The sequence below is a fragment of the Gossypium arboreum genome, chromosome 5 (genome assembly GCF_025698485.1).
Source record: "Gossypium arboreum isolate Shixiya-1 chromosome 5, ASM2569848v2, whole genome shotgun sequence".
Taxonomy (NCBI): Eukaryota; Viridiplantae; Streptophyta; class Magnoliopsida; order Malvales; family Malvaceae; genus Gossypium; species Gossypium arboreum.
Genome location: NC_069074.1, coordinates 86,334,774 through 86,357,906, shown reverse-complemented (window position 1 = coordinate 86,357,906; position 23,133 = coordinate 86,334,774). Strand labels below are relative to the sequence as shown.

The window sequence follows — 23,133 nt, the reverse complement described above, 5'->3', positions numbered from 1 at the left end:
ATTTTGGTTTTTAGTTGTGTTGTGAGCATTTAGTCATGAATTAAAATGAAGGAAATGGTTGTTGTTTCATGTTCTTTTGATAAAAAAATGGAAGATAGGTGAAGTTGAGCCAAACAAATGAGCATGCATGTGCCTTAGATGTTAAAGGGAAAAATCAGCTAACATGTTATGCTTTAAAATGATGAAATGGAGATTATACTTAAGTAAAATCATAGATATGTGATGATTGATTGGTGATATACATGTTTAAATAACCAGCATGCAAGATAGGTGTATGAAAGAGTGATTTGGTAATAAATCTACTTGGGACAGCAGCAGTAACGTGACTTTGGAAAATCACCATAAATTGTGGGAGATGAATTAGAAGCTGAATAAATTATGTAATTAAATATTATTGAGTCTAGTTTCTAATGAAATAAACAAGAACATATTTTGAATTCTGTACAATGAGAAATTTGATTCGTAATGAAGAGTGGTCAGATTAATCAAACAGTGAAACATGGGAAATTTTGAGAAAAATCTGGTATTGATTGGCTAAACCAAAAATTCTGAAAATTTTATTGATAGAATATATATGAGTCTATTTTCAGGAAAAATTAACAGAACTTGATTTGGAGTTTCGTAGCTCCAGTTATCAATAATTTAGTGACTGTTGCTCAGGAAGACAGCTTGCAGTGAAATTATGATTATGTGGTAAACATTGACAAAAATTTGTTAATGAGTTGCTTATTGATTTCGTATAAGCTTACTATGATCTGTAGGTGTGGTTGGCCGAATATTGTAAGGGGTTAATACGTAGTTTGTATTTGAATAGTTAGATTAACGTGTTAGTAATCCAATTGTAGGCGGTTCGTGTGTGGATTTCGTCAGCATATCATCGCAAATAGGTGTGTAACTAACACCCTCTTTCTTAGTCTGGATCGGCAAAAGTCGAAAAGCTGAAATGCTGAAAACCGGTATTTTGTAGATTTGCGAGTGTGCGAATGCTCGTGAGGTAAATCGTTTAATGTTTTTGGTAAACTGCAAAATTTGGACTGCAAAGTGCATGATTTCTATGCCCTCGATATTTTTGGGCTTAATGGGCCAAAATTGGAATGATGGGCCAACGGGCCCAATTCGGTAAGAACCCTCGGTACGTGATTCTGTTAGTACGTGAAAAGTAGGAATATGCATAAAAAACCCTAAAATAGATAAATTACTGAAATACCTTTAAAAGTGGAAAATTTATAGTTTTACCCCTAGTAGGTAAATTACCGAAATACCCCTATGGTTAAATTGACCTAAATGCATGTTTAATTGTTGTTATTTACTGCATGCCATGTTGTTATTATCTGATGCATGGAACTGGGATATTGACAGAGGAAGTACTGAAAGTGGCTTGTCCACGTCTTGGAGGCTTTGCCTCAATTTATCATAATGAGCAAGCAAGGTCGCACTTGTGGAGTGTTAATGGGTGGGTTGAGCTATTCCCCACATGGAGTGTATGGGTGATGCAGTGGAGTGTAGTGGTTGGTGGGTTGAGTAGTCTCCCAAATGGGCTTGCATATGTTTCTCGATGTTGCATGTTTTTGAAATGGGCCTATGGGCCATCTTGTTATCTGAATAAGGGCTAAGGCCCGTTTATTGTAATCTAAAAGGGCTCGCCATGTTACCCAAATGGGCTTGCATATGTTTACCGATGTTGCATATATTTTGAAATAGGCCTATGGGCCATATTGTTATCTGAATAAGGGCTAAGGCCCGGTTTATTGTAATTTGAAAAGGGCTCGCCCAAGACCATTTATTACTGAATGGGCTTAGGCCCAATGGGCTTGAGCTGACTTGGACTTTGAATGGGTTTTCCTTACACACTGAGTTTCCCCAAACTCACCTCTTTTATTTTCATCAACGCAGGAAATCCCCAACCATAGTGGGCTTGGAGCTGTGAGGGAATTCGTAGTGGCCACCCGATCTGAAAGTTTGATTTTCTTCTGGTGAACTGGACATCCTTTTAATTACGTTTGAGGTTTTGGGCTTTTAAATGTAGTAAGGCCACTTATTTATTTTTGATGGTTTTAATATGTTTTATTAAGATAGGTAATATTTATATTTAACTGTTAAAATTGGATAGCTTTAGGGCGCGTTTTCAAAAATAGTAATTGTTTTCAAAATAACACGAAAACAAGCAAACCTTCCGCAATGAAGATATTTTCCAAAATTAATCACTTTTCCTAAAAAGGACTTAATCAAATCGGTTTCCTAGAAATATACATGACGTTAAGGTATGGCAATGGTGGTTTGCATGTCTAGGATTGGATCCGAAGGGAGTTTGGTACTTAAGCAGTCCGATGGACTCACCTCCTCTTTTCCGGTTTCCTACCTGGTGCACAGCTTCCATTCACTTTAACCTATAATGAAATTATCTTTTAAAACACTAAGTAAGTTTTTCTGGATCAACAATATAAAATATTTTGAACGCTTCGATGTGGCATGTCAGATCCGATCATAACGTCTGGGCCGGGTTTTGGGTGCTACAATCACTCCACAAAAATAGAACATGGGATCTTGCGAAACTTCTTAAAGGTAAAAAGGTTGTTCGTTGTAAATAGGTGTTTAAAAAGAAAGAAGGGACTCTAGGAGTTGAAGAACCCAAATATAAAGCAAGGCTTGTTGCAAAAGGTTACAGTCAAATTCCAGGAGTGGACTTCACAGATGTGTTCTCCCCAATTGTTAAGCATAGTTCAATTTGAGCTTTGCTTGGTATTGTGGCCATGCATGATTTGGAGCTTGAGCAGTTAGATGTAAAAATTGCATTTTTACATAGAGAACTTGAGGAAGATATTTACATGCAACAACCAGAGGGTTTTATAGTCTCAGAAAAAGAGGACTATGTTTGCTTGCAGAATAAGTCCCTTTACGGTTTGAAACAATCACCAAGGCAGTGGTATAAGAGGTTGGATTCCTTTATGACTTCTCATGATTTCAAAAGAAATAGTTTTGATAGTTGTGTTTACTTTAAGAAAAACAGTGATGGTTCTTTTGTGTATCTACTTCTTTATGTTGATGACATGTTGATAGCAGTAAAAGATAAAAGAGAGATAAGAAAGGTCAAAACCCAACTAAGTAAAGAATTTGAGATGAAAGATTTGGAACAAGCAAAGAAGATACTTGGTATGGAGATTCTCGGAGATAGAAAAGTAAGTAAATTGTACCTAAGTCAGAAGGGGTACATTGAGAAAGTTCTTTGCAGGTTCAATATGCAGAGTGTTAAGCTTGTTAGTACTTCTTTAGCAGCCCATTTCAAAATTTCATTGGCTTTGTCTCCACAATTAGATGATGAGACTGAGTACATGTCAGATGTTCCATACTGAAGTGCAATGGGATCTCTTATATATGCTATGGTTTGTTCACGTCCAGATTTATCATTTGCAGTCAGTGCAGTTAGCAGATACATGGTGAATCCCGGTAAAGAACACTGAAAAGCACTTCAGTGGATTCTAAGATACTTACGAGGTACTACTGATATTTGCTTATAGTTTGGAAGAGCTAGAGATAGAGTCATTGGGTATATTGATGCTGATTTTGCTGGAGACCTTGATAAAAGAAGATCTCTCACAGGTTATGTTTTTACAATCAGAGGTTGTGCAATTAGTTGGAAAGCCACTTTGCAAACTACGATCGCTTTGTCTACCAACTGAAGTCGAGTACATGGCGACATCGAGGCTTGTAAAGAAGCTGTTTGGTTGAAGGGACTCTTTAGTGAGCTCAATGAAGACCTTCAAATTAGCACAGTATTCTATGACAATTAGAGTGCCATCTTTCTTACAAAAGATCAAATGTTTCATGAAAGAACAAAACACATTGATGTTCGGTATCATTTTGTTCGTGATATTATTGCTCGTGGTGATATTGTTGTGAGCAAAATTAGTATTCATGAAAATCCTGCAGATTTGATGACTAAGTCACTTCCTATAACCAAGTTTGAGCATTGCTTAGACTTGGTTGGTGTTCATTGTTGAAGTTAACCCTTAAGGGGTTTTATGGAAGAGGTGGAGAACTTGTTCGTTGAGAGTTCGCAATGAAGAACTTGTTCATTGAGAATTCCTGTCAAGGTGGAGATTGCTAGAATTAAGTGACTCGAATCCTTATTTAAATAAAATACAGTGGTAAAATAAAATAAAAGAAGAATCCATATAGAATTACACTTCTTTTATTTCATATTAGAATAAGGTTTTTTAAACCTTATTAAATTCTATCTATTTGATATTGATTAGAATAAGGTGTTTCAGTCTTACTAGAATATGGTTTTACAAGCCTATAAATAGACATAGTCTATTCCTCTTATAAAAATTTGAATTCGACATAGTAAGTTTTATTCTCTTCTGCCCGTAGTTTTTTCCCGAAAGGGTTTTCACGTAAAAACCTGTGTGTTTTTATTTTATTTTATTTTATTTTTAACAGTAATTGCTTGAGATTTGGCTAATGTCACAACATCGCCACATCAACTGATTCATGGCCTAAAAATGTACTTCTATTTCCTTAAGAATACATGATATCGCGAAGTTAGCTAATCCACTTTGTGAGGTCGACCATGTCATGACTTAGCCCCAATCTCTTCACAATGTTGTGATTTTGGCTTATCCAAATCATGACTTAGCCTCTGCCATGTCATGACATTCAAGGCTATTTTCTACTATCTTCCTTCAAGTTGAGTTTTTCTCTTACAACCAAACACCAAATACATAAAGAAAAATTTCAAACCTTAAAAACAATTAAAATGCATCAAAAATTGTAAATTCATTTTTAAATTGTAAAATCCCTCCCAAAAAAACACTACTAAATGTACGACTTTCAAGACCTAAGTAGAGTCAAATCTACAAGTGATAATTCTATTTCTTTAATAAAAGAAAATAAAAACATAAGGGGTTTAAATTAAAACTAAAACTATGAAAGAAATATTGCAAAATAAAATATAAGAAAAATCAATATGATGAAAATCTAGCAAAAATGTAAAATATTGAAACAATATCAATTAGAGATCCAATATGCAAAAATAAGTTTTAAGTTTACCATTGAGGAGCTGTGTAATTGACTTCCGAGGCAGTTGGGAGGAGTACTTACCGTTGGCAGAGTTTGCTTATAACAATAGCTATCAGTCTAGCATTCAGATGGCACCTTACGAGGCCTTATATGGTCGTAGGTGTTGCACACCTTCATGTTGGACTGAGTTGGTGAGCGACAAGTTCTGGGTCCTGAACTAGTTTCTGATACTGAGGACAATGTCTGTTTGATTCGAGATTGACTGAAAGCAGCTTCTGATAGGCAGAAGTCTTATGCAGATCTAAAATGACAAGAGATAGAGTATTCTGTGGGAGACTTCGGTTTTCTCAAGGTCTCCCCATGGAAGAAGGTATTGATGTTCGATCGCAAGGGCAAACTAAGCCCTCAGTTTATTAGGCCTTATCGGATTCTGAAACGAGTGAGATCAGTCGCATATCAGTTGGAACTACCTCTGGAGTTAGACCATATCCATGATGTATTCCACATCTCAATGTTGAGGCGCTACTGCTCTGATCCCACGCATATTGTTCATGTTGAAAAAATTGAAGTTCGACCAGATCTGACCTTCGAAGAGGAGCCGGTTCAGATTTTGGATTGTGACGTTAAGGTTTTGAGAAGGAAATCCATTCCTTTGGTGAAGGTGCTGTGGCAGAATCATAGCACTGAGAAGGCTACATGGGAGCTTGAGGATGCGATGCGTCAGCAGTATCCTCATCTATTCTGATCAGGTAAATTTCAAGGCCAAAATTTTCTTTTAAGGGGTCGAGTTGTAACGCCATAAAATTTATATCACTGTTTTTGTAAATTTTGACACAAATATATGTCTGCTTTAGTGGTTATGTGTTCTGAGTGTGTGGGGGAGGTCCTAAGTTCAAGCCACAAATTGGGTAAATTTTGACATTTTTATGAATAAAGCCTTAACTGGATTCGATAGGCTTATATTTGGTTGATCGTAAAAGCATAACAGAATGGGCCTGCTGGTCTAGTGGTTAAGAGGAGTGTTAGTTTACTGGAGGTCTTATGTTCGATTCCCTGTGTTGGCAAGGGCTAGAGTTTGAGTTTTACTGAAAAACTGAGTAGTCAATTTAATGGAGAGAAAATCAATGAGTTGTGGTGAGTGCGAGTCATGAGAAGTTTCTTTCCTGATTGTTTCTTGTACAAATTTCGGCTCTCCTTCTCCGTTGTGTTGTTTCTGACGTTAGCCATATTTTTCCCCATTTTCTGAAAATCTACTCTTCTTTTCCATTCCTTTATTAAAATTTTACTACTATATCATTCTCTCCATCTTGATTTTCTTTCCTTCTATTCAATGATTCTTTGTACAAAAATTTAGGAGCGAGTTCGGTAAGTTTCCTTTGTAAACTTTGCTGTTGAACTTTAATAATCTGTGTAGTAATGTGTTATTCTTCTATTGAAGGCGTTAGGTGAGGTTCTGAGCAGTGATTTTAGTACCATGGGTGTTAATTGTGTTTGCGAAGGACCTTTGTTAGCGATAAGTCGAGCCTCTGCTCAATGTCATTATCTGAATTTGCTAATAAATCTGTTAAACTGATGGGGGATATCTCAATTTTAGGCCTAGGAGTGCTTGGGACAGTTTTTGCAGCAAATTGAATATATGTGCGTACTCAATTACATAGAAAATTAGAATTGGCAAAAGTTGAAAGATGATTTTTTCGACGCCACACGGGAGTGGTCGCCAGTATGGTAGGCCATGTGGCAGTACACGGGCGTATGGTCGACTAGCCAGGCCGTACACACGAGACACGAGTGCATAACACGGCCGTGTGATGGGTGGTGAAGCCGTGTGTGAGACACAGCCTTGACCAATTGGGCTGTGTAGGCCACACGGGTGCATGGGCCCACATGGGCATGTGGAATTCGGGGCCAGGCTGTGTGATCCACACAGCCAGGGCCAATTTGGGACGTGTCTGTGTGGGCCCACACGGGCAGACCACATAGGCGTGTGAGACCATTTTTCTGAAAAACTCTATAAGGTTGCACAGGTCGCCTAAGTCGACTGTAACCTGTCGTAGGGTCGGTAAGCATTACTTAGACCCCTGATTCTGTGATATGATTATGTGATGAATGTATTAAGCATGTTTATCCTAGCATGTGTATCTGACTAATTATATGATCTGTTAAATTGTGTTATAGAATGCCATATTTTCTTGATGCATTGCATTGGGGTGGGGTTGATATTATGTTGGAGAAAGTATTCTGAAAGGCTCTTCAGCCTTATATCTGGCGGCATAGCTATGACTATCTGATTATGTGTCACATTCGGTACAGCATGGTGTGTAGGGATGGGTGGGTCGATTTTATCCCCACATGGTGTGTAGGGTTGGACGGAGATGGTGTGTAGAGGCTGGTGGGTAGGACACTAATATTCTATTTTGTTCCGATTCTGTATCTGAATAGGCTAAAGCCCTAACTGATTCTGTAAAGGGCTTCGGCCTGGACTGGTTACTCATGACATCTGATATGTACTCTGTTATGTGATTTCTGTGGGGATTACACACTGCATTGCAAAAACTCACCCCTTTTTGTTTAATCTGTGTAGGAAATCCCCAGACTTGACGGATTAGTGCGGTGAAGAACTCGATGGTGACTACCACGTTTTTCGTTCCGTTTTAAACCAGCTTTTAAGATATTTATTTCTTCTACTTTAATCTAGGTTTTTATCCTGTAATTTATGGACTATGGATGTTTGACTTAAATTTCTGCTTTTAAACTACTTTACGATTTTCATACAGATAATAACGATGAAACTAGATTTTTAAATTGCTAAACTCGGTTTTCCTAAGATAGTATGTTTTGCAAAGCTTCCGCGTAAATGTTTTCTAAAGCTTCCGCGTAAAAGAGGTACGTTTTAATCATAACAAAGACCTTGTATTATTACTCCGTGGTAAGACAAAGAATAACTAATCGGAACGATTTTACTCGTCAAATACGGCATCGCCAGATTCGGTCATAATGTCTAGACCGGGTTTGGGGTGTTACATATAGTTTTTTACACAGTAGATAAAGATTTGCATGAAATTACACCAAGGAAAATTACTAAATTAAACAAACTAATTAAACTAATAATCTCAACTAATGCTTTCTTAATAAATGCTTGAGATGGTTAAATAATGAGTAGTGGAGTGAATAACACTTTTCATGATCTTAAGTCCAATTTTCCCTTTTGTAATTGCTTGAGATTTGGCTAATGTCACAACATCGCCACATTAACTGATTCATGTCATGACATAGGGCCTAAAAATGTTCTTCTTTTTCTTTTTCTTTCTTTTTTTTGTGAAAAATAGAAATTACAACTCAAAGATCAAATATTGAGAAAACTCAATACATAATCCTTATCGATTAACCACAATCCAGGTTCCCTATTTCTCCTAAGTTTGACAATCTTGTCTACAATTCCATTCTCTTCACTTGGAATATGTTGAAGATTCTAATAACTTAGTTGCTTCAATAACAAAAGGATTCTCGTGACTAAAGCAGGATTAGAACCAACACGAACTCTTTCATGTATGAGATTAACCACTTCAAGATTATCTGTCCGGATGAGAACTTTCATTTTTCCTTTAGAATACATGATGTCGCGAAGTTAGCTAATCCACTTCATGAGGTCGACCATGTCATGAGTTAGCCCCAATCTTTTCACAATGTTGTGATTTTGGCTTATCCAAATCATGACTTAGCCTCTTCCATGTCGCAGCATTCAAGGCTATTTTCTACTATCTTCTTTCAAGTTGAGTTTTCTCTGACAACCAAACATCGAAAACATAAAAAATAATTTTAAACTTTAAAAACACTTAAAATGCATCAAAAATTGTAAATTCATTACTAAAATGTAAAATCCCCCCAAAAAACACTACTAAATGTACGATTTTCAAGACCTAAGTAGAGTCGAATCTACAAGTGATAATTCTATTTCTTTAATAAAATAAAATAAAAACATAAGGGGTTTAAATTAAAACTAAAACTATGAAAGAAATATCGCAAGATAAAATATAAGAAAAATCAATATGATGAAAATCTAGCAAAAAAGTAAAATATTGAAACAATATCAATTGGAGATTCAATATGAAAAATAAGTTTTAAGCTCACTTTTTACTAATTATTTTCCTAAATTTGTAATAAATAAAATTTAAAACAAAATAGTATAACTAACAACTTAAATAGCATAATTCAATAAAAATTAAAATAAATTAGAATTTATACACTTGTCATAATTTGGGCTTTCAAATTTTTAACATTTTAGAATACCCAAAAATAATGAAAATTAAGGCTTGATAAAATGATAAACACCCAATGATTTTCGTCCTCATAATGACCAATCGATGACATCAAAAATACCGGTATCATAATTAAAGACTTTGGTCTTTATTTAGGGAAGGCTTTTCTTCGAGTCTTAGCATCCAAAAAAACAAAACACAATCTTATTTTTCATGATAATTATGATGTCAGGAGGTAGATCTCAGCTTCTTCTATGTGTTTTTGTAATACAATACTATAATAATATTAAAGAGTTCAAGACCCAAATGAGAAAGGCTTACATTATTGATTACAGACAATTGCTTATCTTTCTTCGTATGGAACGGACGAAAAAAGTTGCTAGAAATTAAATTATTAGCACAAAAAAGTAAGTTTTTAAAAGCTTTATTAGTGTGAAAATTTGAAAAATACATTTTAAAGGTCAAGTGGAATTTAAAACGAAGGGAAAACAGGCCTAGTACTTGCTTCTTTATTAGTGCTTATTGTAAAAAAGTAATTGGATACAACAATTGCAAGCTATTTCAACACCCATAATTGATTTGCTACGATTACTTTTCTTATAGTATGAAGAAAATTTTACATAATTAAATACATCCCTATAGAATGAACGCTCATATTCCATTCAAGTTGGGTCTTTATAAAGAGGGCTTTCCTAAGCTATTAGCATTCAGAATTAAAACAACAAAACACTATTTCATTTCCTCTTGCTTCATATTTCATGATTACGATGTCAAGTTTGAGGTCTCATAAACTTGTTTTATTTTTTGCAATATCTTGTCTTCTTCTTCAGGAGAAATGCACCGATGCTAGTGTGAGACTATTGTGCAAAGATAGTGAGAGAAAAGCGCTACTTGAATTTAAGCACAGCCTTCAAGCCATGGATTCGTCAGGCGACGATGCCCTTTCTTTATGGGAAAGTGAGGAGTGTTGTTTTTAGGCCGGCGTCGAATGCAACGGCCTTACAGGATATGTTGAAATACTCGATTTTAGCCTTGCAATCTTTGGCTGTAGCAGGTACGATTAGCCCTTCACTGCTTAAACTACATCATTTGACTTCTTTAAATTTCAACAGTAATGATTTTAATGGAAGTCTCATCCCAGAGTTTTTTGGTTCCTTGAAAAAATTGAAATTACTGGCTCTCTCTAATGCTAATTTTAAAGGTCCAATTCCTTTTCTACTTGGAAATCTTTCAATGTTGGAAACTCTTAGATTGGGTGGTAACGGTGGAGACGTGACGTATCGCCATAGTTTCAAAAAAATCTTCAGTGTTGGAAAACTTGAGTGGCTTTCCCATCTTTCTTGTTTGAAAGAGGTTGATCTCAGTTTCACTAACCTGAGCAATGGCAATGATTGGTCTCAAGTCATTAGCCACCTTCATTTTCTTCAAAAACTAAGTCTAAGACATTGTGATCTTCCAAGCATATCTTCTTTATCACTTTCCATTGCCAACTCTTCTACATCTCTCACCTATCTCGATCTCTCTGATAATTATCTCCCTTCTTCTTGTTGAAAAGACAAAAATGGTGGGAGGTGCAATTGGCACCGAAAGAAAAAAATAATTGGCAAGTTGTTTAAAGTTGAAAGGGATAATTGCAATTTTGGTCCCTAATTTTTTAGGCCATTTGCAAGTTAGTCCCTAAACCTCAACTATAAATAGGCCTAACCATTTCTCATTTCAACCATCCCAACCAATCTTTCTCTCTTAGTTTTCTCTCTTCTCCCATTTGAGAATTCTTAAGGAATTCTATTTGTTTGTAATAATTTGGAGATAGTAAAGTTATTATCTGGTGTTAGTGTCCGAGGACGTAGGTATAATTTACCCAACCTCGTTAAAACTCTTGTGTTCTTTCTTGTCCTATTTTTCTTTCAATATTTGAGGGTATAATAGTAGTATTTAATTGTGCTATTAAATTACTATAGAAGGGATATTCTGACTAAGGAAAGACTTGGTATTTAAGAGATCCTTGTGATCCACCTCTCTTCCCTGGGAATTGAACTTTGTGTGATTTTTTAGTACAATAATTTACACGCTTCCGACCCTATTGGAACAATAAGTGGCATCAAGAACCGAAGGTTAATCGTAGTATGCTCTGTGGTTGCAGTTTAAACTGATCTTCCACATCAGAAAAGATTTCCTTAGGTATATTGAAAGATTATGGAGAAAACGGTCGGTGTAGGAGCTTCAACATCGTCCTTGTGGACAAGACCGACAATTGCAAATGCAAGATTGGCCGTGGAGATCTTTGATGGCACGGGCCATTTTGGTATGTGGCAAAGTGAGGTTCTAGATTCCCTTTTTCAGCAGAGTCTAGACATTGCCATTGATGAAGAGAAACCAGATGATGTACAGGAGAAAGATTGGAAGGCGATCAATCGGTTGGCATGTGGCATAATTCGATTATGCCTTTCTCGAGAGCAGAGGTATACTTTTTCAAAGGAGACTTCTGCAAATAAGTTGTGGGTGGCACTGGAAGAAAATTTTTTAAAGAAAAACAGTCAAAATAAGCTCCACTTGAAGAAAAGACTGTTTCGCTTCACTTACATCCCAGGTACCACAATGAATGATCACATCACCAAATTTAATCAGTTAGTCACTGATTTGCTAAATACGGATGAGACATTCAAAGATGAAGATTTAGCTTTGATCATGTTGGGGTCACTTCCTGAGGAGTTTGAGTTCCTAGAAACTACACTACTTCATGGCAGGAGTGATATATCTCTGAGCGAAGTCTGTGCGGCCTTATACAGTTATGAACAGAGAAAGAAGGACAAACAGAAAAACTCAATCAGAGATACAGAAGCTTTAGTAGTCCGAGGTCGTTCATACACTCGGAAGAAAACTTAGAAGGGGAGATCAAAGTCAAAGTCCAGACTTGGGAAAGATGAATGTGCCTTTTGTTATGAGAAAGGCCACTGGAAGAAAAATTGTCCAAAGCTGAAGAATAAGGGAAAAGCTGCTGTAGATGCTTGTGTTGCAAAGCATGATACCGGTGACTCTGAACTATCACTGGTTACATCATCATTATCGTTCCATTCAGATGAGTGGATATTGGATTCGGGTTGTACCTATCATATGTCCCCTAACCGGGAGTGGTTCTCTGATTTAGTAGAACTAAATGGAGGAGTTGTTTATATGGGCAATGACAATGCCTGTAAAACTATTGGGATAGGTTCAATCCAATTAAAAAATCAAGATGGATCAACCAGAGTACTGACTGATGTTCGGTACGTGCCAAGTTTGAAGAAAAATCTCATCTCATTGGGAGCCTTGGAATCCAATGGTTCAGTTGTTACTATGAGAGATGGGGTTTTAAAAGTGACATGTGGCACACTTGTGATATTGAAGGGCATCAGGAAAAATAACTTGTATTACTACCAAGGTAGTACAGTTATTGGAGCAGTCGCTGCAACTTCCGGTAACAAAGAATTGGATTCAATGCAGTTGTGGCATATGAAGTTGGGACATGCCAGCCAAAAATCCTTGCAAATTCTGGCAAAATAAGGATTGTTGAAAGGTGCAAAGGCTTGCAAATTAAAATTTTGCGAGTATTGTGTTCTGGGAAAGAAAAAGAGAGTGAAATTCGGCACTACTATCCATAATACAAAAGGTATTTTGGAATATGTTCACTCAGATGTGTGGGGGCTTCCAAGACACTTTCATTGGTAGGAAAACACTACTTTGTTACTTTTGTTGATGATTTTTCTAGAAGAGTTTGGGTGTATACCATGAGAACTAAGGATGAAGTGCTTGGAGTTTTTCTTAAATGGAAAACTATGATCGAAAACCACACTGGCAAGAAAATCAAGCGGCTTAGGATGGACAATGGAGGGGAATATAAAAGTGATCCGTTCTTCGATGTGTGCCAAGAGTATGGTATTGTTCGACACTTCACAGTTAGGGATACACCGCAGCAGAATGGAGTGGCAAAGCGTATGAATCAAACATTGCTGGAGAAAGTTTGATGTATGTTGTCCAATCTTTGGGTTGGGCAAGCAATTTTGAAATGAGGTGTGACATACGCTGGCCATCTTGTTAATCGTTTGCCATCATCTGCATTAGAAAGAAAAACTCCTATAGAGGTATGGTCTGGAAAACTGGCTACAGATTATGATTTCTTACATGCGTTTGGATCCACTGCATATTACCATGTGAAGGAGTCAAAGCTAGATCCGAGGGCAAAGAAAGCTCTCTTTATGGGAATCACTTCTGGAGTGAAGGGATTTTGTCTTTGGTGCTTAAGCACAAAGAAAATGATCTATAGCAGAGATGTTACCTTTGATGAATCTGCCGCATTGAAAAAGGTAGCAGATGAAGATATTCAGACAAGTGATACTCCACAGCAGGTGGAGTGTACTCCAAAATAGGTAGAGTTTGAGCAGATGAGGATTTGGCCAGTTAATAAGTCTAATTCTCTAGCCACAATGGAGGAATTAGAGGTTGAAGAGGTTCTAACCCAAGAACTGTTAAGTACACCAGAACCAGTTGCAGTTGCAAGGCCGCGGAGAGAAATTCGTAGACTTGCTCGATTTTCTGATATAGTGGCCTACGCCCTTCCCGTTGTTGATAATGATATTCTTGTCACTTATCAAGAAGCAATCCAAAGCTTAGAAAGTGACAAATGGAAAAGCGCCATGGATGAAGAAATGCAGTCTCTCCGGAAGAACAATACTTGGGAGTTGGCTCAATTACCGAAAGGTAAAAGGGCAATCGGATGCAAGTGGGTATTCGCAAAGGAAGATGGATCTCCTAGCAAGAAAGATGTTCGCTACAAGGCAAGATTGGTAGCTAAAGGCTATGCTCAGAAGGAAGGAATTGGCTACAATGATGTATTTTCCCCTGTTGTGAAGCATTCCTCCATCAAAATTTTGTTGGCCTTGGTAGCACAGTTGAATTTGGAGCTAGCTCAACTTGATGTTAAGACGGCTTTCTTGCATGGTGAGTTAGAAGAGGAGATTTATATGACTCAGCCCGAAGGATACACAGATGCTGGTGGTAGAAATTGGGTTTGTAAGCTAAACAAATCGCTATATGGATTGAAGCAATCCCCGAGGCAGTGGTACAAGCGATTTGATGGCTTTATGAGAAGGCAGAAGTACACAAGAAGCAAATATGACAATTGTGTGTATTTGCAGAAGCTGCATGACAGATCTTTCATTTATCTACTCTTGTATGTTGATGATATGTTAATCGCTTCGAAGAGCCAAAAAGAGATAGATAAGCTGAAAGCTCAGTTGAATCAAGAGTTCGAGATGAAAGATCTAGGTGAAGCCAAGAAGATTCTCGGTATGGAGATAAGTAGAGATAGACAGAGAGGCAAGCTTTGTTTAATCAGAAGCGATATCTGAAAAAGGTATTACAATGTAAGTACCCCACTTGCTTCTCATTTGAAACTTAGTGCTCAATTATCTCCGAAAACTGAAGAAGAAAGAGAATATATGGCAAAAGTCCCATATGCTAATGCAGTAGGGAGTTTGATGTATGCGATGGTGTGTACGCAGCCTGACATTTCACAAGCTGTTAGAGTTGTGAGCAGGTATATGCATGATCCTGGAAAAGGACATTGGCAAGCTGTGAAATGGATTCTACGGTATCTTCGAAAAATCATAGATGTTGGTTTAGTTTTTGAGCAGGATGAAGCACTTAGTCAGTTTGTAGTTGGATATATTGATTTTGACTTTGCTGGTGATTTAGATAAACATCGTTCAACTACGGGGTATATGTTTACTCTTGCGAAAGCCCCAGTGAGTTGGAAGTCTACCTTACAGTATACAGTAGCTATGTCTACTACAGAGGCAGAATATATGGCAGTTACAAAAGCTGTTAAGGAGGCTATTTGGCTTAATAGATTGTTGAAAGACTTGGGAGTTGTTCAAAGTCACATTAGTCTATATTGTGACAGTCTGAGCGCTATTCATTTAGCAAAAAATCAAGTCTATCATTCAAGAACCAAGCATATCGACGTAAGATATCACTTTGTGCGGGAAGTCTTTGAAAAAGGAAAAATTCTACTTCAGAAGATTCCGACAGCAGATAATCCCGCAGATATGATGACCAAGGTGGTAACAACAATCAAGTTTAATCATTGTTTGAACTTGATTAACATCCTGAGAATTTGAGCACCTTCAGGTGTATGGCGCTCGAGAGGGCATTTGTAGGCACTACAAAAGATAGCTTTGTCGAATTTGGGGAGTTGAAGGAAGTGTGTGAAGATGTGATTATCCTAATCAAATCTTCAAGGTGGAGATTGTTGAAAAGTCAAAAATGGTGGGAGGTGCAATTGGCACCGAAAGAAAAAAATAATTGGCAAGTTGTTTAAAGTTGAAAGGGATAATTGCAATTTTGGCCCCTAATTTTTAGGCCATTTGCAAGTTAGTCCCTAAACCTCAACTATAAATAGGCCTAACCATTTCTCATTTCAACCATCCCAACCAATCTTTCTCTCTTAGTTTTCTCTCTTCTCCCATTTGAGAATTCTTAAGGAATTCTATTTGCTTGTAATAATTTGGAGATAGTAAAGTTATCATCTGGTGTTAGTGTCCGAGGACGTAGGTATAATTTACCCAACCTCGTTAAAACTCTTGTGTTCTTTCTTGTCCTATTTTTCTTTCAATATTTGAGGGTATAATAGTAGTATTTAATTGTGCTATTAAATTACTATAGAAGGGATATTCTGACTAAGGAAAGACTTGGTATTTAAGAGATCCTTGTGATCCACCTCTCTTCCTTGGGAATTGAACTTTGTGTGATTTTTTAGTACAATAATTTACACGCTTCCGACCTTATTGGAACAACACTTCTGCCATATATCCATGGTTGTTTAATGTTAGCAGCAACCTTGTTTCCCCTAATCTCTCAAGTAACAAGTTGAAAGGTCCAATTCCAGAAGCTTTTGGGAACATGAAGGCTATTCAAGAACTTTATCTGGATGATAATCTTTTGGTACTTGCTGAGAATCAAGTTAAAGGCGATTCTGGGTTGAATGAAATCGGAAAACTACCAGATTTTAGGGTTCTAGATCTTAGGTACAACCTTTTAAATGGATCCATAAGCAAAAGCATTGGACAACTTTCCAACCTGCAAGTCTTGCGGCTTGCAGGGAATTCCTTTGATGGTGATGTGATTTCCGAAGCTCATTTCTCAAATTTCACCAATTTACAGGAGTTGGATTTATCGTACACTTCTTTGACTTTAAAATTCAGCACCGGATGGATTCCTCCCTTCCAACCGAGTCAACTATTGCTTTGCTCTTGCAAGTTAGGGCCTCGTTTCCCAAATTGGATTGACGTTGGTATTCCTTCCATAGATTACCTTGATATTTCTGCTTCAGGAATTTCGGATTCTCTTCCCTACTGGTTTTGGGACAAATTTCAGAGAGCATCGTACATAAACATGTCTTTCAATCAGATCAATGGTACTTTTCCAAATAAATATATCCACATAAACCATCTAGATCTAAGCTCTAATAATTTCTCAGGAGCATTGCCACGTTTTCCTTTATAGGACTTTATGGATATGGGGACCATTAACCTTTCCAAAAACAAGTTTACTGGTTCAGTCTCTCCAATTTGCAATATTACCGGTTATAGTCTTTTGGCATTGTTTGATCTCTCAAATAATCTATTTTCTGGAGTGGTTTCAGACTGTTTTGGAAGTTCTTCGTTTTTAACAGCTTTGAATTTGGGTGATAATAGTTTCTCAGGCTCACTTCCAAGCTCCTTAGGATCTCTTACTTCTCTTGAAATGCTCAGTTTACGTGGTAATAAATTCTCGGGAGAATTACCTTCATCTTTACAGAATTGTGCCAAGTTAAAATTTCTGGACTTGAGTGATAATGAATTATCAGGAGAAATACCAATGTGGATCGGTCAGAAGCTTTCATCGTTGGTTTTTCTTAGCCTTCAAGGGAACCAGTTCAAGGGAAGGATTCCCCATCAACTTTGTGGATTGAAATATCTACAAATCTTGGACCTCTCTGTAAATAAAATCTCTGATACCATACCATCATGCCTCAATAATTTCACTTCCATGACAAAAAAAGTGAGTTTAGATCGAATGATTGAGCATCACCTCTTTTATACTGGACCTAGCTTTTTTTTAAGGACGGTTTGATTGTGCTTAGAAGGATCATTCAACTTAGATATGTTGATGAGGCACTGCTTACATGGAAGGGAACAAAGCAAAGCTATCCACAACTTGGATTGCTACTAGCCATTGATCTCTCTTGTAACAAATTAACAGGAGTGATTCCTGAAGAATTAAGTAGTCTTCAAGAACTGGTTGCATTGAACTTGTCAAGAAACCTTTTTAACGGAAAAATTCTTCAAAAGATTGGGCATATAAAACAACTAGAGGTGCTTGACGTGTCAAGAAACAAGTTTTCAGGAAACATCCCTACGAGCTTGTCTGAATTAACATTTCTAAGTACCTTGGACTTGTCTTACAATGAGTTGTCTGGAAGAATTCCAACCAGCACTCAACTACAGAGCTTTGATCCTTCATCATTTTCCCATAATAGAGGACTTTGTGGTCCTCCGATTTCACCGAATTGCTCAATGGTGGAACCACCTCCCCGCAAACCTGCAGTAGGAGGTGAAGAAGATTGTGATGAGTTCATGAAATGGTTTTACACTGGCATGGGACTTGGATTTGCAGTGGGTTTCTGGGGGTTTTGCAGTGTTGTGTTCTTCAAGCGTTCATGGAGGCATTCATATTATTGTTACATGGATAATGCAAAGGATTGGGTTTATGTTACATTTGTTCTGCTGAAAGCAAGGCTAGTGAGGAGAATCAAAGCTCTTTCAACAAGGTAATAAATTTACTTCCTTCACTCCTTAACAAAGTTCTTTCAATGTTGAGAAATATATATCCTTAAGTAAATAACAAAGTTGTATATTATTATTTTTCAGGTGTGATTAGAACTGCAACTGAAGGTGGTTTTTCCTGCATGTGAGAAAATCTTAATAAAAAACTTATAAATCAATACATGTTTGTCTTTTTTATGATTTCTTTTTGTTTTTTGAATAAATTCTTTTTGATGATTTCTAATTTTCTATGTATTAAGAAGAGATTAGTGATGGCTTTTTTTTTACTTTTTTTTTTGTAATACATTTATGTTATATTTGGTTTGTATATTTATTTTTTTGTCAAAAGTAATCTTGTATCTCCCAATTCCGGCATAGAAATTATGGCCATATACATACAGAGATGTTGCCGTAAATCATTTGAAAATCCAGAAACATTTGAATTGAAAAGATTTTGTTAGTTATTGTTACGTAAAAAGCCAGTTTACTAAAAAACATATCTTCATTAACAGATTCGAAGAAACTATTGATTAATTATACTTTGAAAATGTTTACGGTTGCACCGAGGGAAAAATCTCAGTCAAGTCCAATTTTGGAAAACATGATTAAACACATTTATTTGCAGCGAAATTCTTAGTTAAATTCGATTTGGAAAACATAAGTCGTGTTTTGAAAATCTAGCGTTTTGATGTTCGTGAAGTTTCCCTTAAAATCAATAAAGCGTTTAAAACGACATTTAAAAGTCCAAAATTGAATGGTCCCCAAAAATGTCCAAAATAGTCCAAAAATAACAAAATACAATAGTCCTAATATTTAATTAATAAGAAGAAAAGTAAAATATTTTATCTAAGCTCTTGTAGCACCGACCCGTCCTAAGTCTTAGGGTTACCTGAAAATAGCAAACAAACAAAGAATGAGTTTCGAAACTTAATGTGCAACATATCATAACATCAACAGAAATTATTCAAACATATATAAAAAAACAAAAACTGTATTGGAACACAATAGATGTAGATTTATAAACATACCCCCATCCGCTACACACCATCTTCGACCATCTCAACACACCATATAGGATATTGAATACTCATCCAGCCCTGCACACCGTTTAATGTCGTTATGACACTTTTTTCAAAGTATTTGCAGCTTAGTTGCCAGTTCATTAAGCGATTTATCACATTTTACAAAGATATGTATGATTGTGCCACCAAATACGGCAAAGATATATTTGCTTACACTTCCCGGATATACACTAGTCCCACCCCAATGCACAAACAAAATTTATTAGATATCAGAATATACATGTCATACATGCTATTATAACATATACATATCAAACTTACCATAAAAACAGTTCATGCTAAGCATACATCGTATTAATCAAACAAATACATCAATATTTTTATGTTAACAAAACATCAAATTGACCAAACCAACAAGCTCCTTCTATCCTAAATTCACCAAAAATAATTTTTAAGCCTAACGAGCAGAGATAGGCTTAGGAACAAAAATAATTGAATTTTTTTCAAATTTGTGACTTGAACCCAAGACATTAAACATACAACCAAAGCACTTAACTGTTGAAGCAAATACTTATTTATAATAAAATTTAACAAATTAGAAATTAGATTTTTGGGGTGTTACAACTCTCTCACCCTAAAAGAAATTTCGGTTTTGAAATTTACATTGTTGACGAATCGAGTCCTCAGGTTCCCAAGTGGCTTTCTCAGTGTCATGATTCCACCACAGAACCTTAACCAAAGGAACAGTCTTCCTCCTCAAGACCTTAACATCTCGATCCAGAATCTGAACAAGCTCCTCCTCGAAAATCAAATATGGTCTTATCTAAATCTCCTCAATAAAAACAATATAAGATGGGTCAGACCAATACCGCCTCAACATAGAGACATGAAAGACATTGTAAATACTATCCAATTTTGGAGGTAGCCTAACTGATAGGCAATTAGTCCCACATGTTTCAAAATTCGATAATGCCTAATGAACCTAGGGCTCAAATTGCTCTTACGTCCAAACCGAATGACCTTCTTTCATGGAAATACCTTAAGAAAGATTTGGTCACCCACAAAATACTCGATATCTCATCTCTTCAAATCTGAATATGACTTCTTAGCAATTAACAACCACTAGTTTCAACAAAAAAGGAAAACTACAAAACTCTAAATCAATGCTGAAACAGTGACTAATATGTCATGACTCTATAATGAAAAGGTAATTTACCTCAACAATTACAAGGTATTTTCTTATTACATTAATTATGCCCGTCAAATTAAAAATTATTAATTTTTTTTATAAGATATAAAAATTCTATTTAACAGTAGAGGGATTATAGTTTAAAAACTTGCAATAAACTGTAACTATGAGGGTTCGCTTTTGTTGCTAGAGTTTGTCTAATATCTGATGCTTTTCATATCGATTTTATTATTCATAAAGATTAATTTTTTACTAATTTCTTTTATTTTACTAATGCTTTTACGGAACGATGATTGTTGAAATATTATATTGATGTGCTGAACGGTGAAACCGATACTACAAATTGCTATTCGGTAGTGAGTATTCTAAAAATTGTTATATCATATGCTTTATCTACTGTTTTCCATTGATTTTTTAGTGATTGGACTCACAATGAGCTTCTTAAAGCTCACCCCCTTTTATTTCCATTTTTATAGATAACCTATTAAGTTAGGACTCGGACATGACATTCAGAGGGCTTAGCTCGGATAGTTTATTTATTTTGTTTTAGACTTTATATTATAAATTCGGTAATTTAGAACTATTTTGATTTATTTAAACTGTGGCATGAGAATTACGTATTGAGTTTATGCATGACATTTAATTTGATCTTAGGCTATTGAAACATGGATTTTGATTTAATGATGAATGAATTTCTCGTTTTCATTAAAACTATGATTGAATATAAATTTTTCAATGCATTGTTATGTAAATAAGATTTGAAATACATATAAAATTTGAAATCAACATTTGCAAAGTAATTGTTAAAATCAATCTATTTTTAAAATTAAATTGTATCTTTTAGGAACTTGATAAATTTTTCTACAAAATAAACAAAATTTTTAAAATGATGGTTTCATAGCCATTTTAATAACCAATGTAATCTCTTAAATTTGATTTTAACGTCTAGGCCAGGTTAGGAAATTAAAAAAAAAAACATTTTAAAGCTAAAATGGAATTTAAAACACAAAAAGTAAGTGTAGTCGTGTTTAAAGGATTATTGGTGTAGAGCTAAAGTGAAATTTAAAACATAAAAAGTAAGTCTAGTCGTGCTTAAAGATTTATTGGTGTGAAAAATTGAAAAATACATTTTAAAGCTCAAGTGGAATTTAAAAGACAGAAAAATAAGTCTAGAAGTGTTTAAAGGTTCATTGGTGTGGAAAATTGAAAAACACATTTTGAAGGTGAAGTGGAAATTAAAACAAAAGCAAAACAAGCCTAGTACTTGCTCCTTAATTAGTGCTTATAGTCAGAAATTGGAGACACATCAATTAGAATTGCAAGGTATTTTCTGATTAATATTATTGAAGAATTCAAGACCCATACTTCATTTGCTTCATATGAAACTGAGGAAGAAAATTGTGGGTAAATTAAATTAATTAAAGGTTTAGTATATCATTATATTATATTAATTATATATTATCTAAAATTTATTATGTTGAATTTACTGACCGCTAAGAAAAACTAAAAGGATAAACTATTCTGTTAGTCATTCTAAATAAGGGTCATTCATATTTCGGTTATCTTTTTCTTTTATTAATTGGGTCACTTAAAAAGAAAATTGATTAAATTGGTCACTTTACCATTAAAATGGTAATAGAAGATTACCGGTGTATTTATATGTATTTTTTGGGGGTGTCGAAAGTAAGAATGACTCCGATTTAGAGTGGCTAACAGGTTTATTGTAATTTTAAAGTGATCAAAATAGGAATGACTTCTATTTAGAGTGCTCAAATTACACCATTATGTTACCATGTAATGGTGGAATGACCAATTTAATCAAGTTCTTTTTTGGTGTCCAAATTATCAAATAAAAAATAAAAAAATAAGGTGACTAAAATAAGAACAACCGGTCTCAATTTAAAGTGACTAATGGGTAGTTTACCCAAATTAAAAATTGAATTGAGAAGAGCTTAATTTACAAAATATCAATTTTTTCTAATTTTCAAGTACTTTAAAAATGGTTAGAAATTTTTATTAGTACCATATTTGATTTGTTAAAACAATTGATATATTTTAATTATGTTAATTAGTTGTTAATTTGAGTATTGTTGCTTTCCATGAAATAGAATTATATTTCATATTCAATATATTAAAATATTTCAATTATAATTTGAAATTTTTATTATAATATTTGAAATTATCAAATAAGTAAGAATTGACTTTTTAGAAAGTCAAGTTATTTATCAAAAGCAATAAGTGGCATAATGATAATTAATTCTTTCATCATATAAATCTTACATATGTTTAAAATATTTTATATTATGTTAATAATTATTAAAAATTGAAATATATAAAATCACTAAAGATATTTAACTTGAAGGATAAAAAGTAAATATAATTTGATAAATTATAAAAAACAAAATCCAATCTCAATTTTTTCTATACAAAACGTCATCAACTTATTTCATTGGTGCTTTGTTTGATTGCAATTTCTTAATAGATTAATTTCTACATTTTCGTTTCATTTTCAATAAATATGATGGAATATTATTAATACAATTTTAAATTAAAATCTCATTTCCTCTTGCTTCATATTTCATGATTACGATGTCAAGAAAACTTGCCCACATAGATATTTGTCTACACAACTATTTCAAAGATCAAAATCAGGAAATACGAGGGTAAATTTGAATTTTTTAAAGATGATTACTTAATTTACTAACTAAGAATTATCCATCTGCTTGAATTTATAGTCTTTTTACACAATAGATAAAGATTTGCATGAAATTACACTAAGGAAAATTACTAAATTAAACAAACTA

The 23,133-nt window shown here is 35.0% G+C and overlaps 1 protein-coding gene across 1 annotated transcript; it reads left to right on the top strand.

Annotated features, from left to right (window-relative positions):
- Window positions 1-5,395: 5,395 nt before the first annotated feature.
- Window positions 5,396-17,910, top strand: LOC108458779 (receptor-like protein EIX2). The gene is made up of 7 exons (XM_053027633.1): window positions 5,396-5,680; window positions 10,106-10,232; window positions 10,330-10,669; window positions 16,097-16,728; window positions 16,873-17,291; window positions 17,417-17,668; window positions 17,833-17,910. Exons 1-7 carry the CDS (start codon window positions 5,396-5,398, stop codon window positions 17,908-17,910), a joined length of 2,133 nt encoding a protein of 710 aa, XP_052883593.1.
- Window positions 17,911-23,133: the final 5,223 nt, after the last annotated feature.